This window comes from Mytilus edulis, chromosome 2, assembly GCF_963676685.1.
Source record: "Mytilus edulis chromosome 2, xbMytEdul2.2, whole genome shotgun sequence".
Lineage (NCBI taxonomy): Eukaryota > Metazoa > Mollusca > Bivalvia > Mytilida > Mytilidae > Mytilus > Mytilus edulis.
Genome location: NC_092345.1, coordinates 8,501,680 through 8,522,349, shown reverse-complemented (window position 1 = coordinate 8,522,349; position 20,670 = coordinate 8,501,680). Strand labels below are relative to the sequence as shown.

General features: G+C 33.3%; 1 protein-coding gene across 1 annotated transcript; it reads left to right on the top strand.

Annotated features, from left to right (window-relative positions):
• Window positions 1-2,736: 2,736 nt before the first annotated feature.
• LOC139511375 (low-density lipoprotein receptor 1-like) lies at window positions 2,737-13,513 on the top strand. The gene is made up of 9 exons (XM_071298040.1): window positions 2,737-2,878; window positions 3,809-3,861; window positions 4,608-4,670; window positions 6,113-6,197; window positions 7,088-7,186; window positions 8,089-8,277; window positions 10,280-10,435; window positions 12,606-12,627; window positions 13,459-13,513. The coding sequence occupies exons 1-9, from the start codon at window positions 2,836-2,838 to the stop codon at window positions 13,460-13,462; spliced, it is 714 nt and encodes a 237-aa protein (XP_071154141.1). The 5' UTR covers window positions 2,737-2,835; the 3' UTR covers window positions 13,463-13,513.
• The last annotated feature ends 7,157 nt before the right edge of the window (window positions 13,514-20,670 follow it).

The following is a 20,670-nucleotide window of genomic DNA, read 5'->3' as shown; positions in this document are numbered from 1 at the left end:
CATTACATGCAATACGGGGGGAGGGGGAAGTGTTTTTTTTTCCTAATTATAATAAATTGAGATTTAATATATACTTTGCTATATGCAGTGTGTATATTAAAGTATTGCCAACAAAATTCATCAAATTTGGGATCATAATATTGTTTAAGAAAAACCCTTACCCCCTGTACATCATAAAAGTTCATAATCTTCTGTAGCACACGTGCATGGTTAATTCGGATCACATATTTTCTATTCCGATGTTATAAGAATTCGAAGGTTCATATCATTTACAATATCATTCAAAAAATTTCTGGGATTTTTTTTTACTATCAACGTTGAACCTCGAGGTTACATTGTAGTAAAAAAAAAATCCAATAAAAACGTTGAATGTAAATGATATGCACCTTTAAATCTTATATTGTAGGACTCATGTTGTTCAAACATAATGTGTTGATCAATTATGTTATGATGATTTTGATAAACTTCACATAAGGTAATCTTTCACGTATATGGATTACATTATATCGAGTTGTCCCAACGATATACTTGTCGGTGTGCTCGATCATACGAATTTACCGACATTCATATAGACAAAATGACACAACTTTGAAAAATTCTTGTGACGAAACTACATTTCGGAACACGTTAAAAATTGGATACCCAGAAAGCTACATTATTAAGGTTTGATATATATTTTTTTCAAAAAAAAAGAAAAATATGCAGTCAAATCTGGCAGTTTTTTACACACCCCTATGTTGAACAATAGGTTGTTCAATTAACAGCATGTTTGGCAATTAAAAAATCATATATTAACACATTTAGCTTTAACATATACTTTATTTATAGTGGTTGTATAAAAGTTATATAATGGTTTTGTGTTTTAAGAGATATTCATCCCTATGCATATCGGGTTTTATGCGTAAATTGTCTCTCCTGTTCTTAGACCTTTTCTATCTCTTTCATAAGAAGAGTGACTTTTCTATTGTTCTAGTGTCACTGGAAATCCCACTGGTTGTTACTGATTTATATTTATGTTTGTTTGTTTGTCTCTGCAGTTGCCAGTACAGTTCCTTGATAAGATTTCTACATAGAAGGTCAGGTACAAAGGCTATCAATTTGTATTGTTACATAATACAGAGAATATGTAAGTAAGAGACGGAAATATTGCATATCAACAGGTACATACATATACCTCGTAAAGGTTTATCGAGGGCACTTATGGTTTGGCAATTTCCTTTCAAATCCCGTCGAATTTATTTGACGTGACATTGTAATCAGTAAAACGAGAGCCCAACTGGACTACGCTTGTCTTATTGACAAACGGGAGAAGTGTTGATTATTTACTAGTCGATTATTCACTGTGTCAACACTCAGTACATTATCACAATTTGATGTAGACCTATCAGTTTTAATATAATCAGTTATCTCAATAAAACATATCAGATGCCATGATTTCCAGCACCAACTGAAATGGGCCATTCACCCGTTGCTCATGGTACATCGTAGTGTTTTTAAATGCACTTTACAACGCATGATCGAACAGCTGTGGTCAATTTCGATAAAGTTTCTAGTCTATGGTTCATCTTCCACTCGCACTTTTGTCATTATCTTGCACAGTCCAGAACTGCAGCCAGTAGTAACCTAAAGTTTGCACAGTCCAGAACGGCAGCCAGCAGTAACCTGAAGTTTGCACAGTCTAAAACTGCAGCCAGCAGTAACCTTAAGTTAATTTTCCAGTTGTTAGAAACACGAAAACATCTTATGTTTGTAAATGACACCAGACTAATAAAGAGTAACTATCGTATAATGTCCATGTAATTCGTCCTAAAGTCAAGTGAATCGACATTAAAGTGGAAAATATCATGCCCTCACTGATATAGTCATATTTATAAATCAACTGTTAACAAAACTTTAGATTTTTCGAAATCAAGTATCGTCATAAAACATTACAAATGTAGTATAAAAGAATAGCAGGCATGTAAACATACTAACATCGTTAAATTTTAATACAATTACTGATACGGCTTATTTCAAATAGGATTCCTTTATGTTACATTCTCATTAAGTGTCGAAGCCAGGAACAAGACAACACTTATGCCAATGTAAATGATTTAATAATTGTGAGAGGGTTAATTTATCACTAGTAAAATGAGCAATCACGATACTGTAATGAGTTGGTGATTGTGACCGCAGTACTTGTGCACTAAAAACTTTTGATAGTTCTTCCTTATAGCCATGCTTGTGATTTTGATTGATTGTTGATGTTTTAACGCCACTTTTAAGCACCACATTTAGCCTATTTCGTGGCGGCAAGTTTTTATTAGTGGAGGAAGCCGGACTGCCCGGAGAAAACCTTCGATAGGAAAACTGACAATCCTAGTCAATTTAAGATTGGAGTCGAGTGCAACCGCACGAGCGGGGTTCGATCTCACAACCTCAGTGTCGACTGGCTAGTGATTACAGTAGTAACTACTTAGAATACTCGGCTACCGAGGCCCCTGGTATGCTTGTGTACATTTTGAGTAAAAAATTAACATGTTTTAGTTAAAACGCAAAAACTAAAGCATACTCCTGCATATTGAATGACTTGAAAAAAAAACGTAGTAAGCGTTGTCATAAATGCAGTTCTATATGCTCGATAACATTTCTTTTGGCTGAATTTCCTCAGTTTTATAACAACCATTTATGTGGCAACATATATAATGAGACCAAAATGCTTGGTTCTTGATAAATCTGAAGGTTTACCATGTCACCTAGTGATGTAATAGCTAGTCACGTTTTATTTATCAACAGAAAAAAATCTATTTGGTTCTTATCGTTAGCAGCTTACTTAAGTTAAAGCTTACTTCAACAATGGGTGTCCTTACAACGCTTGTATCTGTACTTGTAATTCTTCGTAAGTATTACATTCTATATCTGTGAAGAAGTATAAGTTATATTTATATGAGATACTTCACGAGAATGTTATACTTAAAAGAGATTGGTATTTAATATCATAGAATAAATATAAACGTGACTTACATTGGAAAAATTACAAACCAAATGGTTCCGTTTATTTAACATTCTCAATCTGCATAACAGTTGTGTTTTTGTTTTTAAATTTATTGTTTATCTTATATTTCAAAACAAAGGCTAAGTTCAGATAGGTTTTGATATTGTGGGAGACGTTTTTGAGTTTGAAACAGATTCAAGGTTGGACAAAATTTATCATTGAAATTAAACCCATAGCAAATTTGTATAATTTGAAGAGTTTGATTCTGATATCAAATTTTTAAAATGTAGAATGCCTCTAGGTAACCTTAGTAAGATTTCTTGTAATGCATAAATCATTTTCAATAGCATCGATGGCGGAACTGCCAATACGTGCATATCAAGATAAAGAAATAAAATAAAGGGAACTCACAGAACAGAACAGATTTAATGAGAAATGGAAATACAACTGGTCTGATAATTTAATTTGTGTATCTAAGTCAGTACCTGCTTATCATTCATTTATATTGCATAACTCATCTTAAGATTTGACAGATAAGACTAATGCGAGAGAATGATTTTGTTATGACCATTGTTTTGCTGCTAGACAGAACCAGAAATCAAATGTTATGTATACATTATATATATATTTTTTTTAATATTCCGCCGACACCCTCCAAATGCTATTCGAACTTATGTCTTGTGTACATCATCTTAATTACATGTTAACAAATCTACCAACTTTGAAATTTCTATTTTCTTTAAAAGATGAGGGTGTTAGAATCGAATAAGTCCACTTTTAACAAATCGTACAATCACTTTGTGTGGAAAGTTATATATTATTTTTCTTATTCAGTGCCAACAGTAACATCGCTTTCGTGTGTGGATCAGATATGTGACAGCACTCATGTATGTATATATACACAACTTTTGTATTTAAATTACTGCAAACAACATTCTTAATAAGCTATGATAAGTTTGTACAGGAAACTTGTTACATTCGAGTCTTATTACTATTTATTACACTAGAGCGGAAGCATCATCGCTATCGTTTTATAACCATTCGAAATTTCAATACAATTATTCAATCCTTATAACCTCATGTTAATACTATAGATAAAAAATACAGTTTTGTTTTGTAATCGTTTGCATTGTTGTAACGATTGTCATTGAGTGTAGCATTTTTTAAAAGGGCATAACAATATAAGAATACCTTGCGAATATCCTCTGACAATCAAAGTTATTGAACCTTATCAAATAGCTATGTTATTTCAATAAATGCATGAAAAATTAAAAACAAATGAATGTTTATATGATATACTACTGTAGGGTGGGTTAATTTCGCAGGTGTAATATGTTACAATTTTTTATTGAATAAGGTATACAATACAATTTAGCGGTTATTATTTTGGCGGATTCAAAAAAATTATCAATACATTAAAAGTGCACTTTTAAATTGGCAGAATTTAGTTTGGCGAAAATAAGAGAAAAAGTTACACGCCGCGAAAATAACCCGCTATACGCTATCTTTATTTTTCAAAAACAAATTCTGTTTTAATTGAATGTTTTGTATTTCAATCAAGAGATGCTGATCAAACATGATTTTTAAAATAATCAATATATAAAGACTTATTGAAACGATATTATTCCACTAGGTTTGCAAGCTTCAGTTTCAGCATGGAGTTCTAGCTAGCAACCACTGTGATTGGCTTCATGCCGTAAGTATTCAAAAATGTCAACAGTATTATACTGTTTTTAATAGTCATAAATCGATTAAACAAAAACAAATCCAGGTCACAAACCAATACTGAAGGAAATGCATCAACTATAAGAGAAAAACAGAAACACTGAACTGCTAAATAAGAAAACGCCAACATTTATAGAAACGGACTATTTGATAACAACTGCCATATTCCCGACTTTGGAGAGAATTAAAAAAAAAGGTTGGTTGAACCTGGATCAAACGGTAGCCAAACCTCCCACCACAATGTCAACAATACTGTAAACATGACAACTGAAAACTGTGCAGATAAACGCAAGAACTCTAAAGGACACAGAAATACATAAAATAAATTATATGATAATACATGTAAACCGAAGAATAACAACGGACACCTTTCATGAATTTAAAACAGTACACAACAATAGAATTATGAACTGTGCACGGTATAATAACATTTGATGAAACTGAGTGAGATTTACTAAAACATGTAAGAATTGTACTTATTTTCATATTTTGCTGAAAACAATAAAACAATACATATGAACTTATAAATTTGAAATCATAATTCGCATTATAAATCTTAAGACCTTCAGAACTGTCAGTACTGTCAGTTGAATAACAATTGACATGTGCAATATTTAGTATATTTATACCAAGTTAGGACACTGATGAATATTACATGATACACTTTTCAATAGCAATCGTACAAAACGAGTATAAATCATTAATACCAGGATTATATGTCTGACCTCAGATGCTGCTTTTGTCTACAAGAGACTCATCAGAGAATCTCGAATAAAAAAAATTAAAAAGGCAAAAAAAGTACGATGTTGAAAACCATAAAATTGCAACCTTATACTTTTGTATCAACTTGGAGACATCTATGTGTGCAGACGCTGCTGGGACTTTGCTTAAAAGAAATAAATTGAAAAGTTGAAATCTTTTGTCGCAAAGGTTTGTTGTCAACCGGTGCTCATAGCCAATATCTAAATGAAAATTAAAGATATGAGGCAAACTTAATTCTATAGGTTGGGGTAAAATGTGCAATTTTTAAATGGTCATGAAAAAGAATCCGAAATTGTGATAATTATCTCTTTTGTTGATTTGGAATTTTTATACACGTGTATAACATTCGGTTTTTTAGGCAAATGGTTTATATATGAATATATATATATATATATTGTTTTTCTAAATTAGTTTGTCTCATACATTAATGCTGAAAATACTTTTACTATGTCGTTCTAAATTTGAACATGTCTTTTCCTTTTTTCCAAGTTCTTATTTTTTATTGGCCATTTAATGTCTTTTTATGTTGTCAAAATGAACATTTCTACTTGTAAACACATTATTTCATGAACCATATTTTGCACTTTTGTACTGCTTTTCTGCATTTATTTACTATCGACTAAAACCAATGTTTTATTTCCTACCTTTAAGCATGGACATCATCCAAAATGCAGTGATCCATTTCCTCCTAACGACCATTGTCATTGTGATGATGAAGCTTGCATGAATCGTCTATGTGAGTTTTTTGTTTGATTTTCGTCTTTCGAAAAGACAGTTAATATGTGTGTTCAAAAATGAGAAACGCCTTGAAATATGTTTGAAAAAACGTCATACAGACGTATATTAAATTTGACATAAAACGGTATTTAGATCCTTATCGATTTTAAATACTGAAAAGTGATTATAAAAAATGTTCAGACTTAAAATTTTCGTGTATTTCTCCTTATGGGGATGTATAAATACCCTGCCACGTCAACTCTGTATTTTGTTGGATGTATTTCTGCTTTGTATCCATATGCTAAGTTTATAGAGGACGTGGTATGATTGTCAATGATACAAACCCTTTCAACTGATTTTTATAGTTATTTTTATGTTTTACTGTTGTACCAATGTCCCGTGTCAGAGGAGGTTTGTCGCCTTCACCCTTATTAAACCCCACAACATCCAATTCAGGATCCTGTAATTCAGTGGTTGTTGTTTGTTGCTGTTTATCATATTTGTTTTTCGTTCATAATTTGGTAAATGAATGAGGCCGTATTATGCTTGGATCAAATTAACCACACTGAGCTACAATGTATTTACTAGTGACTAAAGAGATTCTAATAACTTTACTTCTGTAGATTATAAACTCGAAGACAATAATGGAAAACAACACGTTTAATAATTTCATGCGTTCGAAGCACTTTTCTGGATTTACCTTCATCAGGAACGCTCAAAGCCAAACATTTGAAATCCGGGGGATGTATAAGTTCCGAAACAGTTGAAGAGCTATATGACAAAAATACCTAAAACAAATAGACAAAAGTTTCGTTAGAACGTTTCATCAGGGTAATAAAGGCAATCAATAATAGCGATAACTTTTTATTTTGATATGCAACACCAAAACAATTAATTATCTATGAACAGATGCATTGATGACAACTGCAGTCACTATTGACATGACCACTGCTGACCCAATGGTAAACCCAACGGCAGCACCTACACAGGTTGCTATAAGTACACTAGGTAAAATTCACAAATTCTTAGTTATCTAATTATTACACTGTTATGTATTATCCAACTAAGTAAATTATAGTTTAATTGCCAATTTGTAACTAAAATCGAAACAATACCTATTATGGACCAACAGGGCATTATTATGGGATCATTATGGTTTAACCAGTCATTGCGAAAATGCCGCAAAATGATGTTAACTATTTGACATCTAAACTAGGAGACGTCATATGAATGCTTCCGGTGTAAAACGTAACATCAGACATTTTCTGGCTTGTTGTCCGCCAAATTGAGGACAGATCAATATCAACACTTCACAGATTGAGAAAGAATCATATACGGCAATTTGCATATGTGGAGGATAAAAACATTAAGTCTCCGTCAGATGCAATGTCAGGGAGGGCGGACTCTTATAATGAAAGAAGAACAAAGCATTATTATTTTAAGATGTGGTGTGATTGCCAATAAGCAAATATCCAATGAGATCAAACAACAAGGATGTAAACAAGAGTCACAGTACGGCTGTCAAAAATATGCGAAGTCAATATATTTTTCGGTTGTGATATCAATACATGTATTTGTCGTTTTAAAAGTTCCATTCTCGTTAGTTTTACACGATATCTAAATCTGCAAGTGTTAAAACTTATAGACGGATAACATAAAAAACAAAACATCCATTACATCTTTTTTCCTAAACACAATTCCTGTCAAGGTAAAATGCAAGCGGAATTTGTTTTATAAAAATAAGCATTGGAGATGTAATATAATCTTACAACAAAATAAAATAATTTTAATAATAAAATATTTTGAAATTTTTAATATAAATTTGTTCTCTCTTCCTGTAAAGATTTTTTTTCCAATCTATAGAATTAATTCAATTTGAAAAGATGAAAAATCTATTGTTATACTTTAAGCATCCGTAGTAACCACAACAGCACAGCCACCTGTTACAACAATGGCACCACAAACTTCTCAACCTGTTGTCACAACAATGGTACCACTAACTTCTCAACCTGTTGTCACAACAATGGCACCATTGGCAACAACAACAATGGCACCAAAAACAACACTATCCCCTGTAACAATGGCTCCGACAACTCAAGGTAAATATTGTGTGACACATTTTCTACTTTTATTGATACCATATATATTTCTAAAACAATATAGAGTGAGTTGACAATCTGACTGAACAGTATTATATTTATTTTAATCTTTCTACTGCGGTACCTTTGGTCCAAAGTTATGTAAGTTTTGACCATGAAGTACTATCAGTATAAAACGTATGTTATCTAATCACATAGGAACATATTTGATGGCAATATAAAACAAGAAGATGTGGTCAATGAGACAACTCTTCACAAAAGACCAAAATGACACAAAAAGTAACTACTATAAGACAACGTACGGCTTCAACAATGATCAGATTTTATGTAACAAACTGTGACATTGATGTGACGCTCAAGACCAGATTCCGCGTTACACAGAATTAAACCATTGATATGGTAATTTATTATAAATAAACTGGTATAATTAATTGAAATGTGCAAAAATGCTCAGTAATTCTTCTTCAAGGTTTGTCTTAATTGTATTTAGCCAAGCTTTTTCGGAATTTTTGGTTGTTTTTTTTTTAATATTTAATTTGGCTTTCCATCTGTGTAGATTTTGTAGAAATAAAAATCGTTTGACTCGGTATTCATGCTTCCAGCTAATGTGTTGTTATGCTGTGGAAATATTTTTGTTTACTTGTCTTTCAGTTTTTCTTGTGTACTTTGTCTATGTGTCATTTTGTTTTTCTTTGTTGACATATTTGTTTGTTTTTAAAGTGGTTAAGATTATAACACAATGCATTTTTACCTATCAATATATCTTTTGGTTTGTTCACACACTGCTGTCAATATAATGAAATTATGTGACTGTCATAAAATTAAGAGGTTTAGCTAGCAAAAATAAATCAGATTTAAGCCACCATTTTCTACATAAGAGGCCACATTGATCCTAAAATGAATTGCCTACTAAAATTTAAATATTTAAACCTCAATTAAACATTGACATTTTAGTTGAAAAGAAACGATTTTCATGGGTATTGCAGCCTTCATGTTTCTGACATAAAACAGTTGTTTTGTTAAATTTGGTACGTGGTCCTATATTGTCGCCGTCGAGTAAAGTCACCAGGAGTTACTTAACTTTTAGATATTTGAACTAAAACCTATATTTACCAGGATCATAAAACACATATTGGAATGATTTTATTCGAAAATTTTATTGTTACGTGAATGCCTAAGAGTCCAATATCCAATAAGTAATACTACCTATTAAGAGATGACATAGAGGTATGATAATTCAATATCGTTTTCAACCATAAAAAAATATTGAGATGCCGTATGATTGCCAATATGACATCATAAAAATGTGAACCATTATATGTCACCGAACGGCCTTCAACAATAAGCAACTATTTCACCTGTAAAGGCTCCAGGATCATAAAATGTAATTCAATTGTAAAGAGAAATCCAAAAGCTTATTTAGCTTGTTAAAATAAAAAGCAGATGTGGTATAATTGCAAATAAAACAACTCTCCACAAGAAACCGAATGACACAGAAATTAACAACTATGTCATCGTACGGCCTTCATCAAAGAGCAAAGTCCATACCGCTTATGGAAATAAAAGCTTAAGCTAATGTTAAATTTTTCAAATGCGTTATACTATAATGACACTTATAGTATGGGCCCAAATCGTTGTATTTATCTAATATTTCTTTATACTTTTCACGTGTACATTTCAATAAAACAAAAATAAAAAGAAATTAAAACAATAACGACGACAATGAACATATGAAATGAACCTTTAGAGATGCTCGAGCAGGGCAAATTTAATGAAAACAAAAACTATCATGTTTACTTTGACGAGATGATACAAGCCATTGGGCTACAAGAAAATCGTGTTCGAATTTTTTTCTGAGGCGGTTAAAACTGAATATTTTATTAAAATGTACACGTTTTCAATTTTTTTTTACATTTCTAAACGAGAATGGTATTCAGGTGATTATTTTTTCATTTTGTTTTGTAAAATTCTAATATATTTATTGTAAACTCTTATACTTTAGAATTACCGACAACAGCATCATTCCAGTGCATTGATCATGAAACCAAATGTAGTGATACGTTGTATCTAAGTATTCTCTGTAAAGCTACAGACCAACCATCAAAAGACTATGCTCTAGCCACATGTCCAAAGGCGTGTAACCTGTGTGGTTCAGTAGGTAAGTATTCTCTGTAAAGCTACAGACCAACCATCAAAAGACTATGCTCTAGCCACATGTCCAAAGGCGTGTAACCTGTGTGGTTCAGAAGTTAAGTATTCTCTGTAAAGCTACAGACCAACTATCAAAATAATATGCTCTAGCAACATGTCCAAAGGCGTGTACCTTGTGTGGTTCAGTAGGTAAGTATTCTCTGTAAAGCTACAGACCAACTATCAAAAGACTATGCTCTAGCCACATGTCCAAAGGCGTGTAACTTGTGTGGTTCAGTAGGTAAGTATTCTCTGTGAAGCTACAAACCAACCACCAAAAGACTATGCTCTAGCAACATGTCCAAAGGCGTGTAATAACATTAACGGTACCAGATGTGCATTTCGACAAATAATGTCTCTTCAGTGATGCTCGTGGCAAAAATATGTAAAATCCAAAGCTTATATAAAAGATGAAGAGCTATAATCCAAAAGTTCCAAAAAAGTATAGCCAAATCCGTGAAAGGAATCAGAGCTTTGCATGAGGGAGATACATTCCTTAATTTATAATATTTTTTTACATTTTGTAACAGCAAATTTAATAACACAAAAAATCCGTATTTTCATGCCAGTACCGGAGTACTGGCTACTGGACTGGTGATACCCTCGGGAACTAACAGTCCACCAGCAGAGGCATCGACCCAGTGGTAGTAATAACATTAACGGTACCAATTTTTCTGCACCAGATGCGCATTTCGACAAATAATGTCTCTTCAGTGATGCTCGTGGCAAAAATATGTAAAATCCAAAGCTTATATAAAAGATGTAGAGCTATAATCCAAAAGTTCCAAAAAAGTATAGCCAAATCCGTGAAAGGAATCAGAGCTTTGCATGAGGGAGATACATTCCTTAATTTATAATATTTTTTTACATTTTGTAACAGCAAATTTAATAACACAAAAAATCCGTATTTTCATGCCAGTACCGGAGTACTGGCTACTGGACTGGTGATACCCTCGGGAACTAACAGTCCACCAGCAGAGGCATCGACCCAGTGGTAGTAATAACATTAACGGTACCAATTTTTCTGCACCAGATGCGCATTTCGACAAATAATGTCTCTTCAGTGATGCTCGTGGCAAAAATATGTAAAATCCAAAGCTTATATAAAAGATGTAGAGCTATAATCCAAAAGTTCCAAAAAAGTATAGCCAAATCCGTGAAAGGAATCAGAGCTTTGCATGAGGGAGATACATTCCTTACATTTTGTAACAGCAAATTTAATAACACAAAAAATCCGTATTTTCATGCCAGTACCGGAGTACTGGCTACTGGGCTGGTGATACCTTCGGGGACTAACAGTCCACCAGCAGAGGCATCGACCCAGTGGTAGAACCTGTGTGGTTCAGTAGGTAAGTATTCTCTGTAAAGCTACAGACCAACCATCAAAAAGACTATGCTCTAGCCACATGTCCAAAGGCGTGTAACCTGTGTGGTTCAGTAGGTAAGTACATGATGTACAAGAACCTTTCAATATTTTTTTTTTAAATATAATAATAATTAAAAGACACCGATTTTAATAATGAGTGCCTTTAAAACTCTATTTCTCTACATTGATAACTTTTTTATGTTCTTGAAATATAAGATGTAGAACTTTACCCGATAACTGTTTGAAGAACACATTTGTCCCCACCGACTATACCGGAGTGGCAAAAAGATAATACTTTAATTCAATGGGCCTCCCATGTAACGTTGTAAAGGAAATTCTTCCTTTATCGCATGACGTCACAGCAGTCCAGGCAAAAGAGATGTAATGAAATTAAATTAGCGTAGCAAGTGGTAAAGCATGTAATTATACACCTGGAAAAAAGTATTGCAACACAAACTTAAGAATAGAGAGACACATCATTAGGTTCATTGCAGAACCAATGTTTTGGAAAAATGAGTCATACAAAATTTGCATTTTTGTGAAAAGTGCGAAAAACTGTTTTCGTGCAGCTGTTCTGTCCTCTCCATGTAGGATTAATATTAGATGAAAAATAAGTTAATGCCATGAATTCAATGTTAAACCATAAACGGATTAAAAGTAGTAAGTAGAACCAAATTTATACACATTCTAGAATCATTTCATTTTACATTGTTTTCAATGGAATTGTTGTAATACTTGTTCGGTGTGTAAAGAATTTTAATTCTTTTCATAGGTTCTCTGGATCAGGCTTTCGGGTAAGTAAACCAACATTCTTTCGAAATTTAGATTTAACTGTGCTCACATCTAACTGTATGAAACTCACAATATAAAAGAACATTTAATTCGCTTAATAACATTTTAACACAAACACAAAGAACATAATGCTTAAATCGAGGGTTTGATTGTAGTCATGTATGCAGCATTTTGTTGCATCACATTAATTTTTTTTAGCATCACATGATAATTGTCTGGAATTTAAAAATTGGTAAGTGAGTGATAGGTAGGATGCAGGTTGTTTTAATGTATTCAAAATGTTGCCACCGTTACATCCAAATAAATGGAAACACTAGTTAGCATGTATTTTATCATAGGTTAAAGTATTAAATGTTATGTTTTCTTATATTTGGCAAGTCCGTATTGTGATTGTTCAAACTGCTGAAACATTCAAGAAAATATAGGAAAATATTAAGAAATATGTCACCCAGTATTTTTCATAAAACTTTTAAACGATAATAAAAGACGGGCGGAGGATAAAAGGTACTCACAAGTCGAAAATAACATGACAACACTATTGCTTAAATAGAACAGACAAACAATAGTATACAAAACCCAACATAGAAAACTAAAGTATGAGCAACACAAACTCCACCAAAAGCTGAGAGTATTCACTTGTCCTTCTGAATGGTACGCAGATTCTTTCTGCTCTACATGCAGCGTCTGTCGTGTTGCCCTTATTAGTATCGATCAAGTATTATGCTTAATTCGAAAGACCCGAAAGGGAACGGGGTTGTAGTTACGTCATTTGGAACATATTCGATATCATCTGTCAAATTATCTTTTTAATATAATTCTTTTATTTATTTCAGATAAGGAAACGAACTCCAGACACAAGCTTTAGTGATAATAAAAAAAATATGTAGATTTCTTTGTTGATGAAAATGCAATATGTACCGATATCGAAACTGGTCTTCTCTTTAAAAGTATACATAAAAGTCGGGCATTATTGATGTGTTAAATACAGGTTTTACATAGCGGCTATAGATTAGACATTGACCTCAATGCAAAAAGTTCTTTATCAGCTTTTTAATCAGCCTGATCATTCCATCGTTTCTATGGGAGTTCGCATTGTCGAAAAAAATATACCACAGGACTAACAATCATCATCGACAAATGGGAACTGCCACAGCATATGGTTGCAATGAAAAAATTGATGGTATATGTATTTTATCTAGTCCGTCGTGTAGCTCGGTGTATGTATTGAATATTTTCAACTCTACTCCTCAACAAAGATTGCAGTCATTGTCATCGTAATTATATACATCACCTACTCTGCATGATGTCTCTATTACTAAATTGCTCACATTTATAAAAAAAAAAAACGTTACGTAATCTTCACATTCTCACAAAATTTTATTTATTATCCGTTTCAAAACATCATTCTCTGTTCAACATATATGTTTGGAAATCACTCTTACCAACCTTCATTCAAACCAATACAAACTTACAGGTAGCATTTCGGATATTGCAAGTCACAGACTTTCAAACCAGTTCGCATTGGAAAAGATGAAAAAGAGAAGAAAAGAAATTTTCTAAAAAGAACCCTCCTCTGCCAACAAGGGTCTCGACGACGTCAACTTAGACAATATCCTTCATCAGAAACTATTTCAAAGATCAGTCTGTACCAATACTTTCTTATACCTATACCAAACCAAAGTCAGTCGAGGATTATGTCAGGTAACGGACTAAGCGCGAGAAGGAAGACGTAGCTACTCTTTCCGAATGGATTACGGCTGTGCGGTCGTTGATACAAATCACAATTAAGAAACTAAATGGGTCCATCAATACCCATGCAACGTCAATCTTTAAAGACCAAAACGTTGCAAAACACTTGTCCTACCTCCATGACAAATATGTTGTTGTCCCCGCAGATAAAACCCCAAGCAACATCGTTTTTGTGTGTAAAACTCATTACATAAACTGCTTGATAAATGAATTATGTATTGGCAAATCAATTGGAAACTCAACATATACTCTCACGACACTAAATTTATTCCCCCGAGGGTATCACCAGCCCAGTAGTCAGCACTTCTGTGTTGACTTGAGTTATCATTGATATGTTCATAATAATAAATTTACTGTTAACAAAACTTTAAATTTTTGGAATACTAAAGCTTTTCTACCTCAGGAATAGATTACCTTAGCTGTTTTTGGCAAAAGTTTTAGGAATTTTTGGTCCTCGATGCTCTTCAACTTTGTAATTTATTTGGCCTTTTAAACATTTTTTGATTCGAGCGTCACTGATGAGTCTTTTGAAGATGAAATGCGCGTCTGGCGTAAGGAATATGATCGGTAAGGTCATAAAATGGCCCCCTTGTTTAGCATAAATTTCAAATTCGGATTTATTGACCAATATCACAATAAATAATAGCTAATACAGTGATTAGATAAGAAATACGCCATTTTGTTGCAAATTTTACGTTTTTGCTAGGGATGGCAACGAGTACTCGAGTACTCGGGTACTCGCTCGGAAGGCCGAGTACTCGAGTACAGTTTTAGTATTCGGATACTCGATTGCCTGTTATACATCTTGATATATTTCTCTAGACATTTCCGCTCACTTAAGTATCGTTGAAATATCCCCTTCGTAATACTAAATAAAATCAATTAACAGCATAAATATGTTTATCCTGAGTATATTATTTGTTATAGTAGTACCAGCACCGTTCTTTCTATGTAAACGTGATTGGTATGAGAAGATGTACATTTAAACTAATTTAATTACTCTGTATTTGAAACTTAACTATAACTGTTTAATTTACAATTTAAAGATAGGCAAAAATACGAAAGCGATATTCCAACCCAAAAGTCGAAAATAAACAGGCAACGTCATGGCTAAAAAAAATCAAACAAACGATAGTGCAAAAAAAAAAACCACAGAAAAAGTAAGACTGAACAACACGAAAAAAACACAAGTAAATTAATCAAGTCGTATTGTGAAAAATACCAACTCCTCATGAACAAACGATACATATATTATCTACTTTGTCGGACTAAATATGCAAATATTTAGGATTTTATTGTAAAATGGTTCATGAACACGTATACAAATAATAATTTCTATTTTGATTTGTAGAAACGGCGGTCGGTAAATCATTGTTTAATTGACACAAAAAAAACAGAGGATCAAGCTATTTTCGTAGTACGTTTGTCTTTCGTTAATATGTGTATGAAAGGTTATAACAAACACACTGCATCCAACCTAAAATCTAAACTTTTCGATAGACGTTTAAGATTCATCCGAGTACTCGCGTATCATGATCGAGTATCCGAGTATTAAAGTTCAGATCTTTTGACATCCTTAGTTTTTGCGTTTCATTATGATGTCACAAGTTGCACTCATTTTGATTTTTTACGAAAACTTAAAGAAAATGGGTTAATTTCCATAGATAATTGGACAGGAAACATAAAGTGCATACGTCGACAACAAAAATATTCTAAAATTAAAAACCAATTGTTCAGAGAACAATTGAAGGTCTTTCCACCAATTAATATCTATTTTGATATTTAAAATATAAAAAATCAGTCTAAAATGTCAGTTCATATGGCTTTATGATGTATAGATATGAATTTAAAGCAAAGGTCAAAATCTAGAACGTCAAATTAACCTATGACCTTGACCTCAATTTCAAGGTCACAAACTGAGGATGTCAAATCAAAAGACCCTAGGTCTCTAATATGTATGGTTAATAAGTTATATCACTTTACATATAATTTAAGATATGATAGGGACGACAACTCCAATTCATTGTTTACGCACCCTTTCAACTAAAATTATTTAGTTACCACATGTCGCAACTAACAATTTATACAAAATAATTTGTCGATATCGTATAAGGTTACTGAAAATGAGTGAAAATAAAACAAATTCAAAAATTAGAATATGACCTTGACCTTTAACCTTGACCTAATTTTCATATTTTTGGACCAAGGACTTCAAATCAAAAGATCCTAGGTCTCTATCACTTATGGTGTTCCAGTTTAAAATACATTTCAAAATTTCAAATACAAAAGGGGAAATAACTGTCATATGGAGCGTTCATATTGCTTCAGCCAAAATTGAACAAATCATGCGAAGGATATTACGAGCAATTTTATAAAATAAATTTGTCGTAATCTTTTACGGTTTCGAAGGAGTCGTGGACACAAGGAAAACAGTGTTTGGGGAGATAACTCCTACAAAGAAAAGTATTCGGTTACGCAGGGTAAATTTCAAAAGCGCATAAATTGTTCGATATCATATACCAAATATCTAAGCGATATATTGTGAAACAAATATTTATCGCAAGAACAAAATTAGGCGGAAGAAAAAAAAATCAGAAGAAAAACAATAGGTCTTTCCACAGAAAACTGGAAAGACCTAATAATATTTGTAAAGACAGTTCACAAGTCTTATTTGAATATTAGATTTGTCGACGCTCTGTTTCCTGGTCCTTAATTTGGTTGAAATCTAGCTGAATTTGTCAAATTTCACCAAAATCCCTTATCTTGACCTTTTTGGGATGTAAAAATCAACGTGCCGGAATTAAACTTTAACAAAAACAGTTCTGTTTAACTTTCTCACATGTCTTTAAGCAACTTAAATCATTTATTGTCTAGTAACTATAAACTTTATAATTTGGGGCAAATATGGCCCTTACCGAACTTACTCCTTTTAGTCCTGGTATCTATGATGAGTTTATTCACCAAAGAGGAAATCCTGGATAATCATAAGTCTGTTCTATGTTCCTTTGGAATTTCAATCAAATATGAAGAACTAGATCTTCCATCACTGTATTGGATGCATAAACTACATAAGTGCCCTTGTTCTGGAACATTTTTACATGCTTTCCATACATACTTTTTATGTGATTATCTCCCTTTATCAACACAACTCGTGTATGCTCGCTTCAGAACTTTGGATCAATTTTTGGCGTATTATGTCCATCACATTGTAAGTTATGCTATTTTTGTATTATTATGTATATTTATATATGTACCGCTAGTTCCATTATGATTTATATGACGATTTGAAGTAATCTCTCGTAAAAGCCTTTACAAACATCATATTTTGATTATCATACATTTTATCATTTTTCGGGCATTTAAGCAAGTTAAATACATTTCATAGTAGTTTAATCCCCATTTGGCCTGTATCGCCCTCTTAAATTTGTATTTTTTGCTTTGCAAAGTGTCCCCTTTTTCGATTAAATTTTTGTATGGAACGCCATTTGTGTGATAAAGATTTGTAAACAATTTTTTAACATTGTATTGAAAATTGTATTTTTGACTACGTATGTGTTTGTAAAATTACTTAAGGTTGTGTTTATTTTATCTTTTGTAGTTTTTACCTTTTGGCATCCAATGAAGATGTGTTTGGAGAACTTTGTGCTTTTTCATTGCATGTTGGATACAACCGGTTGAACTAACTGTCACCCCCGGGATCGGACAGAACAGTAAAAAAGTGTGACGATAAAATACATCGACATGGCTGATTCAGAAAAACGTCTCCGGACTCATACAGAACAGGGAGTAGAAATGTACGAAACAACACGAGATAAGTACATCATTTCTCTCGAAGATTTATGGAAGCGTGTAGACAACAGTATGAACACCGCTTTACAAAAAAGTGAACAGAAGGACATTACTAACGCAAGAAAAGAACTTTCTAGACAATATGAGATATTTTGTAAAATTTCAGAAGAAGTGAAAGACTTCATTGTAAAGACAAACACTGCACAAAGTAAAGAAGACTTTGATAAGCTTGGACTTACTATTGACCAACGGGTCAAAGCAGTAAACGACACATTCGCAAACATTGATGCCATTGAACAATCACTACTAGAATCTGCATCTCATCAAAGTGTTAAAATTAAGAAAAAGTCTAAATCTCGCAGTACTACTGGATCTTCGTCTTGAGAACTCGTTCTAGTTACGATTCTATATCATCTGAAGTTTTGAAATTAAAAGCAAAAGCTGCAGCAGCTAGAGTTTGTATGGAATTTGCACAAAAAGAGTCAGAGTTGCGCCAACAAAATGCTTGGAAGAAGAACAAAAGCTCATTAATGCTAAAGCAAACGCTTCGTTAGAACGTAAAAAGGTTGAAACAGAAGCAAACATCAAACTTTTACAACACCAGAAAGAGGCGGAAGTGGCTGAGGCAGAATATAGAGTTTTAGAAAGTGAAATAGACACTGAATCTGATGAGTCAGATCTTACCCCAGAGAAATTAAAACTAAATGGAAAAATAGATCCTGCTGAAAGAACTGCAAAATTTGTAAGTCAACAATCGCAATTGAAGGATACAAGTAATATAGAGGAGGTAAAATAGCAGCGCCCTGTAAAACCTCAGATTAACATGAATGTGCGTACGTTAAATCCTACATCAAATCGTTCTATCCTACTTAAACAAACAAACCAGAGTACATACCAAAAAAATCAACCGTTACAAACCTTTGCCTCGGACTTAACACGCTTTTTGTTGAAGAAAGATTTGCTTCTTTCAAGACTTACCGTATTTAACGATAAACCGGAGTCTTTCTGCAGCAGGAAGGCTTGTTTCAAACGCATAAAGTCAGAGCTCGAAGTTAATCCGTCCGAGGAACTTGATCTCTTAGTGAAATACTTAGGTTCGGAATCGTCTTCGTATGCACACAGTATAAGATCAGCAAACGCACATACTCATACTAAGGGACTCTCTAGACTGTGGGAAAGATTATTTGAGAGGTACGGCTGTCCAGAAATGATAGACGCAGCACTTCGGAATAATATTGAAAACTTTCCTAAACTGACAGTTAAAGAAAATAAGAAACTCTATGAGTTATGTGACATTCTATATGAAATCGAGGTAGTAAAAGAAGATCAGCAATTTTGACAACTTCCATCATTCTACGATTCATCGTCTGGCATACTACCAATTGTTAAGAAACTACCACATGGTATTCAGGAGAAATGGACAAATCATCCCGTGAAGTACATGAAACAACGCGATGTTCCATTTCCTCCTTTCAGCTGTTTCGTTGGGTTCATCCGTGAAGTCAGTCGTGTCAAGAATGACCCGAGCTTCTTGTACGAGAAACCATCAGTGAATACATCATCAAAGCCGTTCTCAAAGAATTTTGGTACAGTCCTTGGATGGTGTAAACTTCCCACTAACACCATACACCATTAAACCATACATCATACACCATAACACCATACACCTTGTACCATTACACCATACACGTTACACCTTTGCATCATACACCTTACATATTACACTATACACCATTCCCCATTCTATCTACACGATACGAAAATACCCATAATGCAATTAAATTTCAAATATTAAGATTATCATTAATTATTGTCTATGTTCACACTCCGAAAAATTGAAATAAAAAGAACTTCGTTTTTGACCAATGAAATGTCGTACACTGTTCATTCACACCATTCCCGATCGCACGTTACACAATCACACCATTCCTCATACACCATTACACCATTCCCCATACACCATACACCATAGCATTATACACCTTACACCATTGCACCATATGCCATACACCATTACACCATACACGTTTTTTGGGAAGTTAACACCATCCAAGGGCTGTTGCCGTGATAACTGGAATAAACCTGGAATTTCTGCTAAGAAAACCGAGTTTTAACCGAACAATGACTCGAAAGCATCACAAGATAATCGCTGTCCTCGCCACAAAACTAATCATACCCTTAACAACTGTAGAGCTTGTAAGGAGAAAATTGTGTGTGGTGAATGTGAAAGTGATTCTCATCCGTCTGCGTTGCATTTAGTAAAACAAGGTAACCCAACAAATAACGGTGAGGAGAACCATACACCTGAAGTTTCAAGTATTTGTACTAAAGTATGTGGAGGGGACTTCAACGGCATGTCATGTTCAAAAAAACATTCTTGCTAAGGTGTACAAACAGAATCAACCCGACAAGGCGATCATGGCCTACATTATTCTTGATGATCAAAGTAAAAGGTCATTAGCAGGACCTGAACTATTCTCATTGTTACACTTGAAAGGACATTCGTC